This window comes from Serinus canaria, chromosome 7 (genome assembly GCF_022539315.1).
Source record: "Serinus canaria isolate serCan28SL12 chromosome 7, serCan2020, whole genome shotgun sequence".
Taxonomy (NCBI): Eukaryota; Metazoa; Chordata; class Aves; order Passeriformes; family Fringillidae; genus Serinus; species Serinus canaria.
The window spans coordinates 26,796,624-26,809,522 of NC_066321.1; the positions used below are offsets into that span (position 1 = coordinate 26,796,624).

The 12,899-nt window shown below is 39.3% G+C and overlaps 1 protein-coding gene across 1 annotated transcript in view; it reads left to right on the forward strand.

The window, feature by feature from the left end:
- The window catches only part of SATB2 (SATB homeobox 2), a 127,714-nt gene that overhangs the window by 61,983 nt on the left and 52,832 nt on the right, over positions 1-12,899 (forward strand). Inside the window, exon 6 of the mRNA XM_030241871.2 lies at positions 624-726. Coding sequence (XP_030097731.1) covers positions 624-726 — 103 coding nt within the window. The remainder of the gene's footprint in view (positions 1-623; positions 727-12,899) is intronic.

The window sequence follows — 12,899 nt, forward strand, 5'->3', positions numbered from 1 at the left end:
TGGCACTGCTAATTTCTCTTCTGGGTGATTCTTCACACAAGGGCTAATCACACGTTTCTATAAATTATATTAATTTAACTTATTTGCCTAACTGTTGTTCTGCACCAAGTAGCACGGATGTTCTCCAGTTCTTGGCTGTGCAGTCTTGCTGCATTTGGAAGCAGAAGAGAGACATCTGAAAAGCATTATTTGGATTATGCATGCTGGAGCATCTAATCTTACCTTTAGGATCTGGTTCCTAAATTGTGCTTGCTGCAGTGAGCATGTGTTCCTCAGCACAGCACTGCCTCTTGTTATGCAACTCAAGTTTGGCTATTGCAGCATCACGAGTACAAAGCAAATAGAACTCCCCCCCAGCCTGAGCTGCAGGTCTCAGTGTAGGTTTGTACTACATTTTTTTTACATAATTGTGCAAAATAATTATTGTTGTGATTTTATTCATGGCTGGGCATACGGACTGGAGAATAAAACCAATATTTTGTACTCATCAGATGGTTCTTTTGAGTTTAAAGTCACACATGGGTGATCATTATGCACTGGTGTGTCATTTGCTTTCCCAGGAAAAGATTTCTAATCATGGGAGATATTTTAAATCCTTTTTGTTTTTCTTTCTATACTTCCAGAGTATGATTTCATCCATTGTAAATAGCACATACTATGCCAATGTGTCAGCAACCAAGTGCCAGGAGTTTGGGAGATGGTACAAAAAGTACAAGAAGATTAAAGGTAAATTGATTTTTTTGTTGTTGTTGTTTTCCAAGTTCTTGAAATTCTGCTGACAGTTGGAGATTATTTGATTTAAATAAAAGTAATAATAAACAATAATATTTGTGAATTTGTCTACAAAGAGGACACAGTCACAGCACATTTGAAATTAAATCTGATACTTTACAAACAAGGCTGGCATGAAAGCACAGGACACAAAACATGCTTAAAATATCCCATTTCACTGTGCTGAAAGATCAACTGTGTTTTGAATTAAGCAAAAACATTTTGGAAAGAAAACGTTCTAGTATCTCAGGATTTAAAAGTTAAATTACTATGTAAGTTGCCCTAGTTTTGTTTTGTTCCTGAAAGCTAAAAACCTGACTTTTTAAGTTTACATGTGCCCTTGTTCTCTGTTCTGAATACTGCAAAGTGTACTGGCATTCCTGCTGTATTTTATTCTGTGGAATCTGGATACAGAGGATTTAGTACTGCTTCTTGGGAGACACTTATGAATAGCAAGGTTCTGCACCCACTGAAGGAATGAGGAAAATAGCCCACTGTATGTATTTTTCTATAATGAAATTGTATTAGTAGGTCCTTAGTGCCTGAGGCAGTAAAATTATTCTAAGTTCATCCCATTCTCACCACTGAACAGTCTGATCACCTGTCAGTGGTGCACAAAATGATGTGACAAGCATCCATCATGTGTGGTTTGTTCTTTTATTGTTCCTTTCCTTTGGCAAGGGACTCCAGTGTGCACTGGACTATTTGTTTTAGTAGGTTTTTGGGTTGTTTAAACACTCTTGTGCTTTAAATGCTCAGCACTTAGAGGATAGTCAAAATCTTTTTCATAATTCCACCTGGGACCTCTGGCCCCAAATCTCCATCACCCTTGGAGATTAGCTGTATGTTGGGGTAGGGTTTTTCCATAGTTTTTCTCTCTCTTACACCACTGAATGGAAGATTCATTGTTTGAAAGAAGGAATAGACTGTTATTGTCATTGCTGTCTGTGATCCTTTCAGTAGCCAGGAAAATCATAACAGAATTCACAGATATTATGAAGAAATAGGGTAATGTCATGTCCTTCCTGAGAAGCTGCTGTATTTTCAGTTGTGTGAAGGTTAGCACCTTTCAAAAAGAGTCTGCTGTCTTTTCCTCATGAAAGGCTGGGAAGCATAAGCCACGAAAGGTTGCTTGTTTTGTTTCCTTAGGACAGACTAGAAATCTGCATAATAATACCATAAAAAGTCTGCTGCTTGAGCTAGGAACACATGAAACAAAATTGCATGAAACATCAGAACGAGTTCTGAGGCATCTGTTTTTTTCTCTGCACATCTGGCTTGTGCAGAGCATACCTGTTAGACGCTCATGCCTGGGCTGTGCAATGATTAGATTTTCAGTAGGGGAAAAAGAAAGAATTTTCTGGGTGAAATCACTTGTGTCTTGAAGGAAAATTGTCCAGGCAGGATTGGGGTAACAGTGCAGGCAAGGAAATGGAGATGTTGCTTTTCACCTACTAAAATGGTTTAGGCTAGAAGTAAAAATGTTGATTGGACATTTTAGTATGTGGTTACCCTCCTGCCAAATAAACTGGATATTTTCTTTTCTCTGTAAATTGCCATTGTGTGACTCAGAAGTGTTTCTTTTCTCTAAATGGTGTCTCTTAATAACAGAATTTTACTCAAAGTACTTTAACATATTCTCTTGGTTAAAAAGCAATCAAAAGAATCAAACAGCTTCAAGGTCATCACCATTCGCTTTTACTTGCTGTTCTGGGAGAGCAGAAATAGGCTTTTTTTTTTTTTTTTTTCATTTTTCTTTTTATTTTTTCAAAACTGGGCAAGGGTGCAAGTTGCAGAGGCCCTGGAAGCCCTTAACTGTAGTGTTCTTAACTGTAGAGACACTACTACAGCCCCTGAGTATTTCTAGCACACTGTTGTCTTCTACTTTCTTCTACTCTTAGAGCTTATGCTCTTAATTTTTCTTTACTTAGTAAGTGCACAGTTAAAAATTTAAGTGCAGTAAAAGCAGAATGGAACCTCAATCAAAAGGTCAAGGATCCAAACCCCAAGAGTTTGCCAGATAACTCTGTATCTCTGCTATTCAGAGACACAGCCAGTCGTTGCTGCTTGGAAGTTTATGTGTGTGTTAGTAGGAGGAGAAGAAGGAAGGTTAAGGTATGTGTGAAGTAAACACAAGCTGCTATAAAGCAGTTCAAGTAGTGTTGATTCATCAACCATATGAGTGGGAGAGAAAACAAAGAGTCTGTGGCAGGTACAGTGGTGCATGGGGAATAAACAGCAACTTCAGAGCACTAATCTTAACCGCCTGCAAACAGGGAGACTTCTGCACTTTAGGTGCTTTAATTTCTCATCATCTCTCATTTAATGTTGTTTTGTTTATTTTCTGTAGTCAGGTGGTCCTGCAGGACAGCTCAGTTAGTGTGCAAAATCAATGACTCAAGTTACATGCATCAGTCATCACATACTCCTTTTAATAATATTTTAATAGAGGACTTCCATGAAGGTGAATGGATGATGCAGTGATTTGTTTTTTGGGCTACAGCTGGATAGATTAGGTAAAAGTAATTTAGAGTTCTTGGAACCAGCACTTGTATCTTTGTGTAACTCTAGAGCTGGTTACTAGAAAGTAAAAGCTAAAAACAATTCACATGAGCTGTGGTAAATACAGAATAGGAAGGGGCTTCAAAATAACTTTATTGACGTTGCAAACTAAATGCAGCCTACAGTGTTAAATGTGTTTCCTATTATCTGCTAATGTCTGTTTTAATAAAACAGTGGGAACTAAATGGTTGCTTCTTAATCAAAACCATGATTTCCTAAACATAAGCTATGTGATTCTGTTACAAATTGCCACATATAGATCTACTAGGTCAAACTTTTTTCCTTTCTCATAGAAATAAATAAACAGTAAATTAATTATACTCTCTGGAAGATCAAAGTAATTACAACCAAAGACAGACAGAAATAAAAAGTTCTCTGGAAAAAAAGAAAAAAAGAAAAGCATCAGGTTGCTGAGTGCATAGCTAATGTTTAAATAATATAAGAAAGTGAACAATCAATAATTTGATATCATTAGCAACAGATGTAAAAGCTGTACACAAATGGAATTGTATCAAATCTCAAGTAAACATTCTCAGTGTGCATTCTGTTGAACTCACTGAAAAGACAACTAAACTACTTATGCTCATAATTGTAAAAGAGTTTTCAGTTAGTTCAGCTCAGGATGTCAATTTTGTCTTGTGTCAGCTGATGCTAGAATAAAATTCTGCTTTAATTTTTTTTCTCCTGCCCTGCCTCATCCCCTAAAGGTTTTAAAACGTTCACAGTTTACTCAGCAGCACGAGAGTTGGTGTACAGGCAGATTTGGGAATTGTCAGGGATGAGGATGGAGGCTTTTTATCTCCTCCTGGCCCTGGCTCTGCCACTTGGGCTGTGTGTGAAGATGTAGGGAGATTATAATGGGATGTCCACTCTCTCCAGTCTCTCTGGGATACATGTATATATTTGAAGAAGAGCTTGTATGAAAACCAGTTAAAATGGAATGTGTGCAGTGGTTGGGAAACAAAAGGCTTAACAGTTCTGTGGGCTTTTTGCCTTCATGGGTGTCTGTAATCACTTGAGGTGGTGATTAAGCTATTTGATATGTGTTGTAATTTTGTTCAAAATGTACACCATGAATTAATCTAAGATTGCTATGTGAAGCCTCTTTCCCCCTTTTTTATTTACTTTTTTTTTTTTGAGGGATAGAAGACCTTAGTTGTGCATACATGACAAGGCTTAATTATGTTTAAACCTGCCTCATTGAAGAATCAGAGATTCCACTTTTTACTAAAGAGTACATACTAATAAATGGCAACTATAGAACAATGGCTTATTCCAGTGGTTCTCAAGCTGCCTTTCTCCTGCCCAGTCCCATGGGGATGCTTCTGCCAGTCTGAGAAATGCTTGTCAGAGTTCTCTAGAAGCTGAACTTGCTGAAGCTGGGAGAAGGCATTTAACTGTGTTGAAATGCAGGATTTTAATAATTGATTGAAAAGTTTTAAATTTGATTAACAGATAGATACAGGAATAAAAACAACACTTTGTAAATAACTATATATGTGTGTGTATATATATATGGGTATGTATGGAGAGAGGTATTTCAGAACTTAATCATGCAATTCAGGTAATTCTCAAGGGATCAAACTTGTACCAGTTACCTATTTGTGTCCCAGTGTTTTGGGTTCATAGCATTTAAAATATTTTTTAGCTCTCTTTCTCAATAGCTATTCCACTTCAAAGTGTCATGCTTTCTATTTTTATCAGAAGGACTATCACTGTATCACAATTCTTTCACAACTGAAAATCTTAACTGGTGTGAATATTTTCTTTTTGCCTGATGACACAACTTAGCTTAGTGGGAGGAAGTTAGAAAGGCAGTGGGAAGAAATAAATACATTGTGGACTTAAAATTAAAAAGCCATACTTTTTTTGTCTGCGTATGAAGAACATGTCATCTTTGCTCCTGCCATCAGTGTCTGTCAAAATATAGCTCTCTGTGGATGTGAGTTTTGAGACTGTGGCTGTCTCAAAGTTTTTGTGGAATGATGAGGCTTTTCACTTTAAAGGAGGAGGCCTCAATTATTTCTGTTTCAACAGATCAAGAATGTAAGAAAAAGCTTTCATAGCTTCCTTAATTTGAGAATCTGCTTTGGCTCCTCTTTGATTTTTCCAATATTACTGATTTGTTGTTTATGTGCTCTTTTATTCTTGAAAGTTTGTTTGCTTACTTCCAATAATGGATAGACTGAGCAATCTGTTTCTCTTTTAATGTGTTTCTGGAGGCCAGTGTAGGTTCAGAGAGGTTAGAAACATGATTTAGAAAGGCTCCCAGCTTTCTTATTTCCAGGCTGAAGGAACTGAGGATTGCAGCACAGTGATAATGCCAGTGTGAGCCTAGGGAAAACTGTCATTATGTGCTTGAGGAAGAGTTTTTAATTGTTCCTCTGAAACAGATGTTGTGGAAGCCTCATGAAAAGGCACACCAGATCTTTCCCAAACAGTGTTTCTGACTTTTAAAAATACCCTTTTTACTGATAGATGCATGTGTATTTACCTCTCTGTAAGTAGAGGCTTTATATATAGTGTGTATTTATATACATTTATCTTGGCCTTTTGCAGAAATGTTGTTTTTTAAGGTAGTGCATTTCATATCTTGTTTGGATATTAGTTGTGGCTCTGGCACTAAAGCATTTAGGGTTGGCTGTGGGGCTCTTGACATTACTGTAACTTCTCCTTTGCTTACTTTTATACTCCTTACTGTGTATTCATTTCCCTAAAACCAGGCCTTTTCTCACTTTCGTAAATAAAAGAGAAGGAAAATAACATCAATCACAGCAAACTTGTTAGCATCTAGGTAACATACATGACCTGAAGATCATCTCGTGACTTGGGGACATCCTCTTAGTCAGTGGCCTGCTGTGCTGTTTTATGAGGAGAGTAGTTCATCAGTTGTCACTAATGATAAGGAAAAAGTGGCCTCTCTCTTTAAATATAAGTTAAAAGTGTCAAGAATCAGCAAGAATTACAGGCCCTTGACTGCTGTTTTCCCCACCCACATTAGCATTCTGCATTTCAGCATTGCCTGTGATGTTCAGTGCCAGTTTGGGGGGTTGTGCATGTGTCTTGTTAAAAGCCAGTTTAGCTGCTGCCCTGTGTTCCAGGGGTGTATGAGTTGTGGCCCTCTTGGCTATTCCTCTCTGTAAAGAGAATTAAAACACACCCTTTGGGTTTATTACTTTAATTAAAAGTAATTTTTTATCTTAGGTAAATGCATATATAAATCTCAGCTTTGCAGAATGTCTTCCTTGGCTTGTGGCTGTCTGGGGCAGTGGCTGTCACTGCTCACAGTGCAAGGGTAGGTGAGATTTGCTGAGTGGCATCTCCTGTGCCTGTGTGTGGCTGGAGCTGCAGCCAGTGCTGCTGTAGGCAGCATAGGCCACACAGTAAAGACTGGAAACCCTTCTGTGGAGAAGCTGTCCAGCCACTTGTCCCATGTCTTGCTCAAATGATGTCACTGCACTTTTTTTTCAAAATTTCTCCTGTTCCAGTACTGTGCTTTTCTCAGTGAGGGCCAGTTGTGTGCTGCAGCTGGGACATCTGCCCTTTTGAATTCTTAGTAAAGAATGGTCATCTCCAGTTTTCTAAAAAGAAAACATGTTTTTGTTTTAACCTTCTGAATCTCCAAATGAATTTTATTTCATATTTTAAAAAATTATTCATGTGATGCCAAACAGTGACATGTTAGCTCAGAAGAAAAGTTATTTTTACAAAGTAAGCATTAGTGGAGATAAGTTTCAAACAGGAGGATAACTTGAAGCTTAGGTACAGGCATAAGCTTTCCTCTGTGAAAAGCTGCAAAGTGTCTCTCTGATCCCATGGATTTCATAGAATATGTAACTCCAAGAGCAGAATGGCATTGTGTTCACTTGATATAGCTGAAGAGTTTGTATCTCTGACTTAATGATGCTTGTGTTCTGAGTCCCTCCCTTCACCATCTCTGACATTATAAATCAGGAACACACACATATGTATCTCCCAGAGGGATTGCACAATTGCTTGGTCATCTGGGAGGTTTGGACCTCTCACAAAAGATTGGATCTACTGTTAACAATAGTTTGACAGGAAGGGAGATACTTTTATATCAAATGGTAACATCAGTCTATCTAAACCAGTACTCCCTGTGTTTCTGTCAGACTGTTGTAACTAATGATTCTGCTGCTTCCCTTTTTCCATTTCCCCTGACTGGGTTAGAGCAAGTGGGCACTAGAACACCTTCAGTATCAAGGTTTTCTCTGCCACATGGATCTGGCACATCCTTTTAACTAACAATGATAACATGATTATGAAGAACTGAGTTCATACTTCTGTGTGCCTCTTGAACCTGTACAAGAAATCAAAAACCTAAAAATAAGATGATGATGCTTGTCTTCTGACAGGCATCTTTGGAAGCAGTGCAGTCCAGGGAAAGCCCATGTAAAGAATATGACTTCCTATGCTTAAGCTCTGGCAGAAGACATGTTAGCATCCATGTGTTCCAAGGGATGACTTAGAGCTAGTCTTGAGGATAAGGGTGAGAAGGTCAGCTGCACAAAGAGACTCAGCAATGTTAGTACACTCTGCTCAGTTTACCTCAGATTGGTGATTGGTGGTTAAAGGCCCACTTTTAATGATGATTCTAAGTTAAAAAAAATAGGGATTTGTGCTTTGGTGGGAACTGAATGGTTTGCAACTCAACAAAGAACAGACAATGGCCTTTCCTGTCTGTTTTCCATTAGGCTTGGATAAAGGCCTTTGCTACCCACAGCCAGCGGCCAAACAATTTCTGTATGTGCTCTATAGCTATTTTGAGGTTCTGTGCTGTCCTGCAGGAGGGGGAAAGGTTTTAAAAGTTACAGCTTTTTATCACATCTGCCTCTCTGGTCAGCCTGCTTTTCTCCAGTCCTGAATGCAGGAACAAGTGGCCTAGGCAGAGATCAGGCACTGAAGCCAGTGAATGACTGTGGCTAAATACAAAGATTAGATGCTGACTGAAAATGAGACTCCTCAGATCAGCCCTTTGCACTGAAGTGGTTAAGTGGGCTGTGATTAAAAGAAATAAGTAATTATCCCAATTACAGATAAAAAGATATGGAATTACCACTTTAAAAGCACCTCCTGTGCTCTGGAGTGGTTCTGTTATTTACAAAGTGGTAGTTCATAATTATGCAGCAGAAGCAAGAGGGCACCTCTGGGTGTAGTGCAGCAGCCCTGTCTCTCCAGGGTGGAGCTGGTGCTGTGCTTTGGCCCCCAAGCATGGCTCCAAAGTTCAAGTCTTGCTCCAGTGAGCAGGATGGTGCTAAGCCAGGAGAAATTGTGGGAACCTTTCTGTCTCAAGCTCAGTGCAGGGTATACCAGAGTTCACAGAGCTCTCCCAGCTTGGCCATGACCACTGCTAGAAATGGCTTTTATGATCACCAGGTTTTAAATAATAAATAAAACAAAGAAGCAAACTGAAGCACTGGAGAGCAGCCCTGGGTGGTGACATCCTGTCACAATTGAAGCATGGCAATTCTGCTGGCTAGTAACTTATTACAAAACGTTTCTTTACCAGCTTCTTCTTACTCTGGGGCAAAGTGCCTGTGTGCCTGTGGGACTGAAAAGTTCCGGACACGCTGGGTCATGGATGCTGGCGGGTCCTCTGTGTCCCTGCTTGTGCTGCAGTGCTGGGAGACGTGTTACACTCTTGCTCTCCCTGCTGCATCCCTTATTGTGCACAGGAATTTGGTTTCCAGTGCTGTCAGTCAATTCAGTGCCACGCATAAGCCCTAAATGCCCCACGGGCTGTTTGTCAGAATGTTCCTATTAACAACTCAGTGCAAATAAAGTGTGAGGGGAAGGGAAGGTGGAGAAATAAATCTTATTTTAAATCTTCTGAGCTGGTTTTATTTTAAATGGAAAGTTGCATGCAGACCACCCCAAGCTATTGTGCTGTGGTCTGCGTCAGCTGCTTGACTGTGCAAGGAAGACTGGGCTAGAGGTTAAGAGCATCACACAGGGGAAGGGTGCACTGAATTCCTTTTGTGCTGGATCCAGGAAGTTTTAACTCAGTATGGAGTTGAAATACATTGACACACATGGTAATCGTTACAGGATGAGAACGGAATATTCAAATACAATAATTTGCTGCTCCCATTCTGGGGATTATGTTGGTTTCTGACTCGTATAGAGGTAGTGACATGTTGTAGGGAGGTATAGAAAAATGAAGGGCAGATGCTCTTCTAGAGTGCTCTCAGGGCTAATTGCTGAGCTTAGCACAGTACCTGTTGTCCAGACACAAGTCTCTGCCTGCCTAAGGATGGGCTTCAGAAGAGTGGGTGGCTCTGCAATATGACAGTGCTGTTGTACTTGGTTTAAATAAGCTCTTCAAGCAAAGAACTGCAGAATTGTATACCAAGTGAGTGATGCAGAGAGAAAATGAAAACACTGCAATGCCTTTTGCTGTGGTCACACCACAGATGGAGGTAGGTAACAGCCTCCTGAACCAGCTTTTATTTAACTACCACAGGCATTGCAAGCAGAAGTAGTTTATCAGCAGTACTTGAATGTAGACAGTACATATCCATGGAACCCCTTCCTTCCCAGCAAGGTCCTGCTGCTCTCTCCTCACATATTGATATTCTTATCAGTACAGCTTCATATTCCAGTCACTACAGGCCTACAAGAGCTCTGAACAAATCCCCTGTAATTGGGAATGAACATGGAAAACAGAGGATGCAATTTTAAAGCCCTGTCTCAGGAAGATCTGAGGCTGAATGCTGGTGGCAGAGGAGCTTTGTGGCTCCTGTTTTCCTTTCTTAGAGCATTGCTGGCAAGCTGGCCTGTGTCTCAGGACAGTGCCACTCTCCATCTCCAGGGTGTTTCAGTCTTGCTCCTGTTCAGCCCTGCAGATTTTGTAACCAATCCACAGTTACCAAAGAACAACAGGGAGTCAGATACAGGCAGTGTGTTAAAGAAGGAAAGAGTCTTGAGGAGTTGAGTAATGCACATTTTTTCCATTCAGCGTAACTGCTAATGGTAACCTTTTATTACTAAAGTGGTCAAAGTGACTAGAATCTGGTTTGTTTATAGGGAGTGCATGTGTAGCTGTGTAGTCTAATGTGATCAAAAAAGGAAACTGATAATAAGGGAAAAATATACCTATGGCAGCAAGTCAGGTGATGTTTCTGTGTAATTCCAAGGAGCACTGCAGAGATTAACAGCCTGGCAGCCTTTTCATCTTAAACTTTATTTTTATAGGGGTTTATAACTTGGCATTGAAGTCAAGAGTGGGTGGAAACTTGGCAAATGTGGTTCAGCCCAGAAAGTGAATGTTATTTATATTTATTTCTCACCAAGTTTTCAAAAACACTTGGTTACTGTTTTTATGTTCTAACAAGTAATAATTTGTTGGTTTCAGTGACTTATTCTCTGTGTGCTCCTCAAACTACAAATAGTTCAGAACTTTTTCAGCTCTTCTGAAACTTCTAGCAGAAGGGCTCTTTATTTTTAGGGTTGTCAGTGATGTAGCAGGATGCTCCAAGTATTTCATTACACTGAGCAACAGCTTTATTCTACCTACACCTGCCAAGTAGCTATTGTACCTTTGGACTAATTGCACTTGGCTAGCACCAGTGTGTATTTAATGGCATTACTCAGGTGCAGGCTTAGTGCAGAGAGGCTGAGGAGGCAATGGTATTGCTGGGTTGGTGAATCATCTGTGTTGCAGAACGTGGTCTGAGGCTGTGACAAAGCAGCCCCTCCTCACTCCCCTGCCCACACCTCTGTATTGATGATGGGTTCATCCCTGGAATCACCACTACTCCTATTGCATATTTCACATGGATTTCATGTCTCTTCCTGAAGTGGTATGGAGCTTTCTGTGCCTCATTTCAGGGAGGCCTTCTGACATCATCAGGAGCAGGTTTTGAATAGGGATTTTCAGTATTTTCAGCAAGATGAAATATTGCATTATGTATCTGAGAGTGTGTGAGTAACACAGCAAAATAGTCATTTGCTGACAATAATATTTGTGCATCACACATTTTGCATTGCCTTTCGTAGTTGAAATACAAGTAAACACTTACTTATAAATTCAGTTGGGTTTAAACATTAGGTTTTGTGGAAAAGTGGAATTCATAGTTTTCTCAGTAATGAATTTTTATTTTGAATTTTTAAAGCAATTATTTAATAGAATGCTAAAGATTTTGTGGTGTTTTCCTTTTCAAGAATGGGAAGAATGAGTTAAAATTTCTTATGAGGAAATTCTGGCTATTAATTCACCTAGTTGTAAAATTCAGTACTTGTGAAGTTCCAGAGTGGCAGTTCTAAAATTAGTAACTGTGTGTATGTATGTGTTCAGGGCATGACCCTCTCTGCCTTAGATTAACTCTGGAAGGTGAAAAGAGCTGTCTTTCTATTTAGAAGAAAAGAGAGCAAGTCATCAGTAAGCTGTCACTCTGGGTATTAACTGTGTAAAGCTTCAAAGCTTTATATAGATTTGGTTTTTAAAAAGAGTTCAAAACCTCATACAGTTGTTAATCATTACACAAGTTATAACAGTATTATGACCTTTCTGAAATAAATTCTATCTTTCTTGCTGAGACCAATACAGGGATGAGGTGGTGGTTTTCTGTGATGACATATTTCTAAACACTTCTATATCAGATCAATATAAAAATGCCTATTCAATTGCATGTAGGGAGACTTATGGAATCTGCAACCTACTGTAAAAGGACTTCTGATTGCTTAAAATTACCTGGGTAGGAGTTATATTTATGCACTTGATAAACTTAATTTCAAAGTTCAAATGGTACTTTTAGAGAAAATTTAATTTTGTGATGTGTGCATTTAGTTTTGCAGTTACCTGAAAAGATACTGTGATATTGCTGACATAATATGTTTAGCAGGGACAATGCACATCAGTATATAAAACTAGAGTATATGCAGTATATTTAGTGTGTACTGTTTTAATTTTTTTGTAATGTAATGTCACTTAGAGTTCACTGTTGTGCTACACAAAGTTTTTTTGAAGAGAGTGAAGGTACTTTCTTTCAAGTGGGCATTTGTGCAAAGTGCTTTAAAGTTTCTGGACAAATTTATGGCAGTGAGGCTTTGGCTATAGGAACCATAGCTTCAGACTTTTCTCATGTGTGAATCTCACTGTTTTGTAATATGCTTTCACACAACCAGCGTGAGTCTGCTGTGGTGCACCTGGGTGAGCTGATGGTACCAGAAAGGTTTATCCACACAGGGTGCAAGGTAGAGTTCACGTGGAAAAGATAATAGTTGCCAAGTTTGTAAGCAGAAGCAGTGCCATGAGCTGCACAGGGAATGGCCTTGTTTCCATTTGGTTTGTGTGAGTAGATACCGATTTGAGTTTCTTTCCTTTACCTAGATTCCAGGGATTCTGAAACACTGACCATTTTCAAAGGTTAATCAAATTGCTGTGACAGATTCAAATGGTAGTAATGGTATAAATTGAAGTGTCCAAGCTTTTTTCCTTTTAGGAAAGGAGGCTGGGGAGGATACCTGCTGTTGGTTTATAGGGAGTCTTCATGAGCTGTGGATGAAGCCTGGGAAGTCTGAAAGAATGTTAATTATTATTCTTG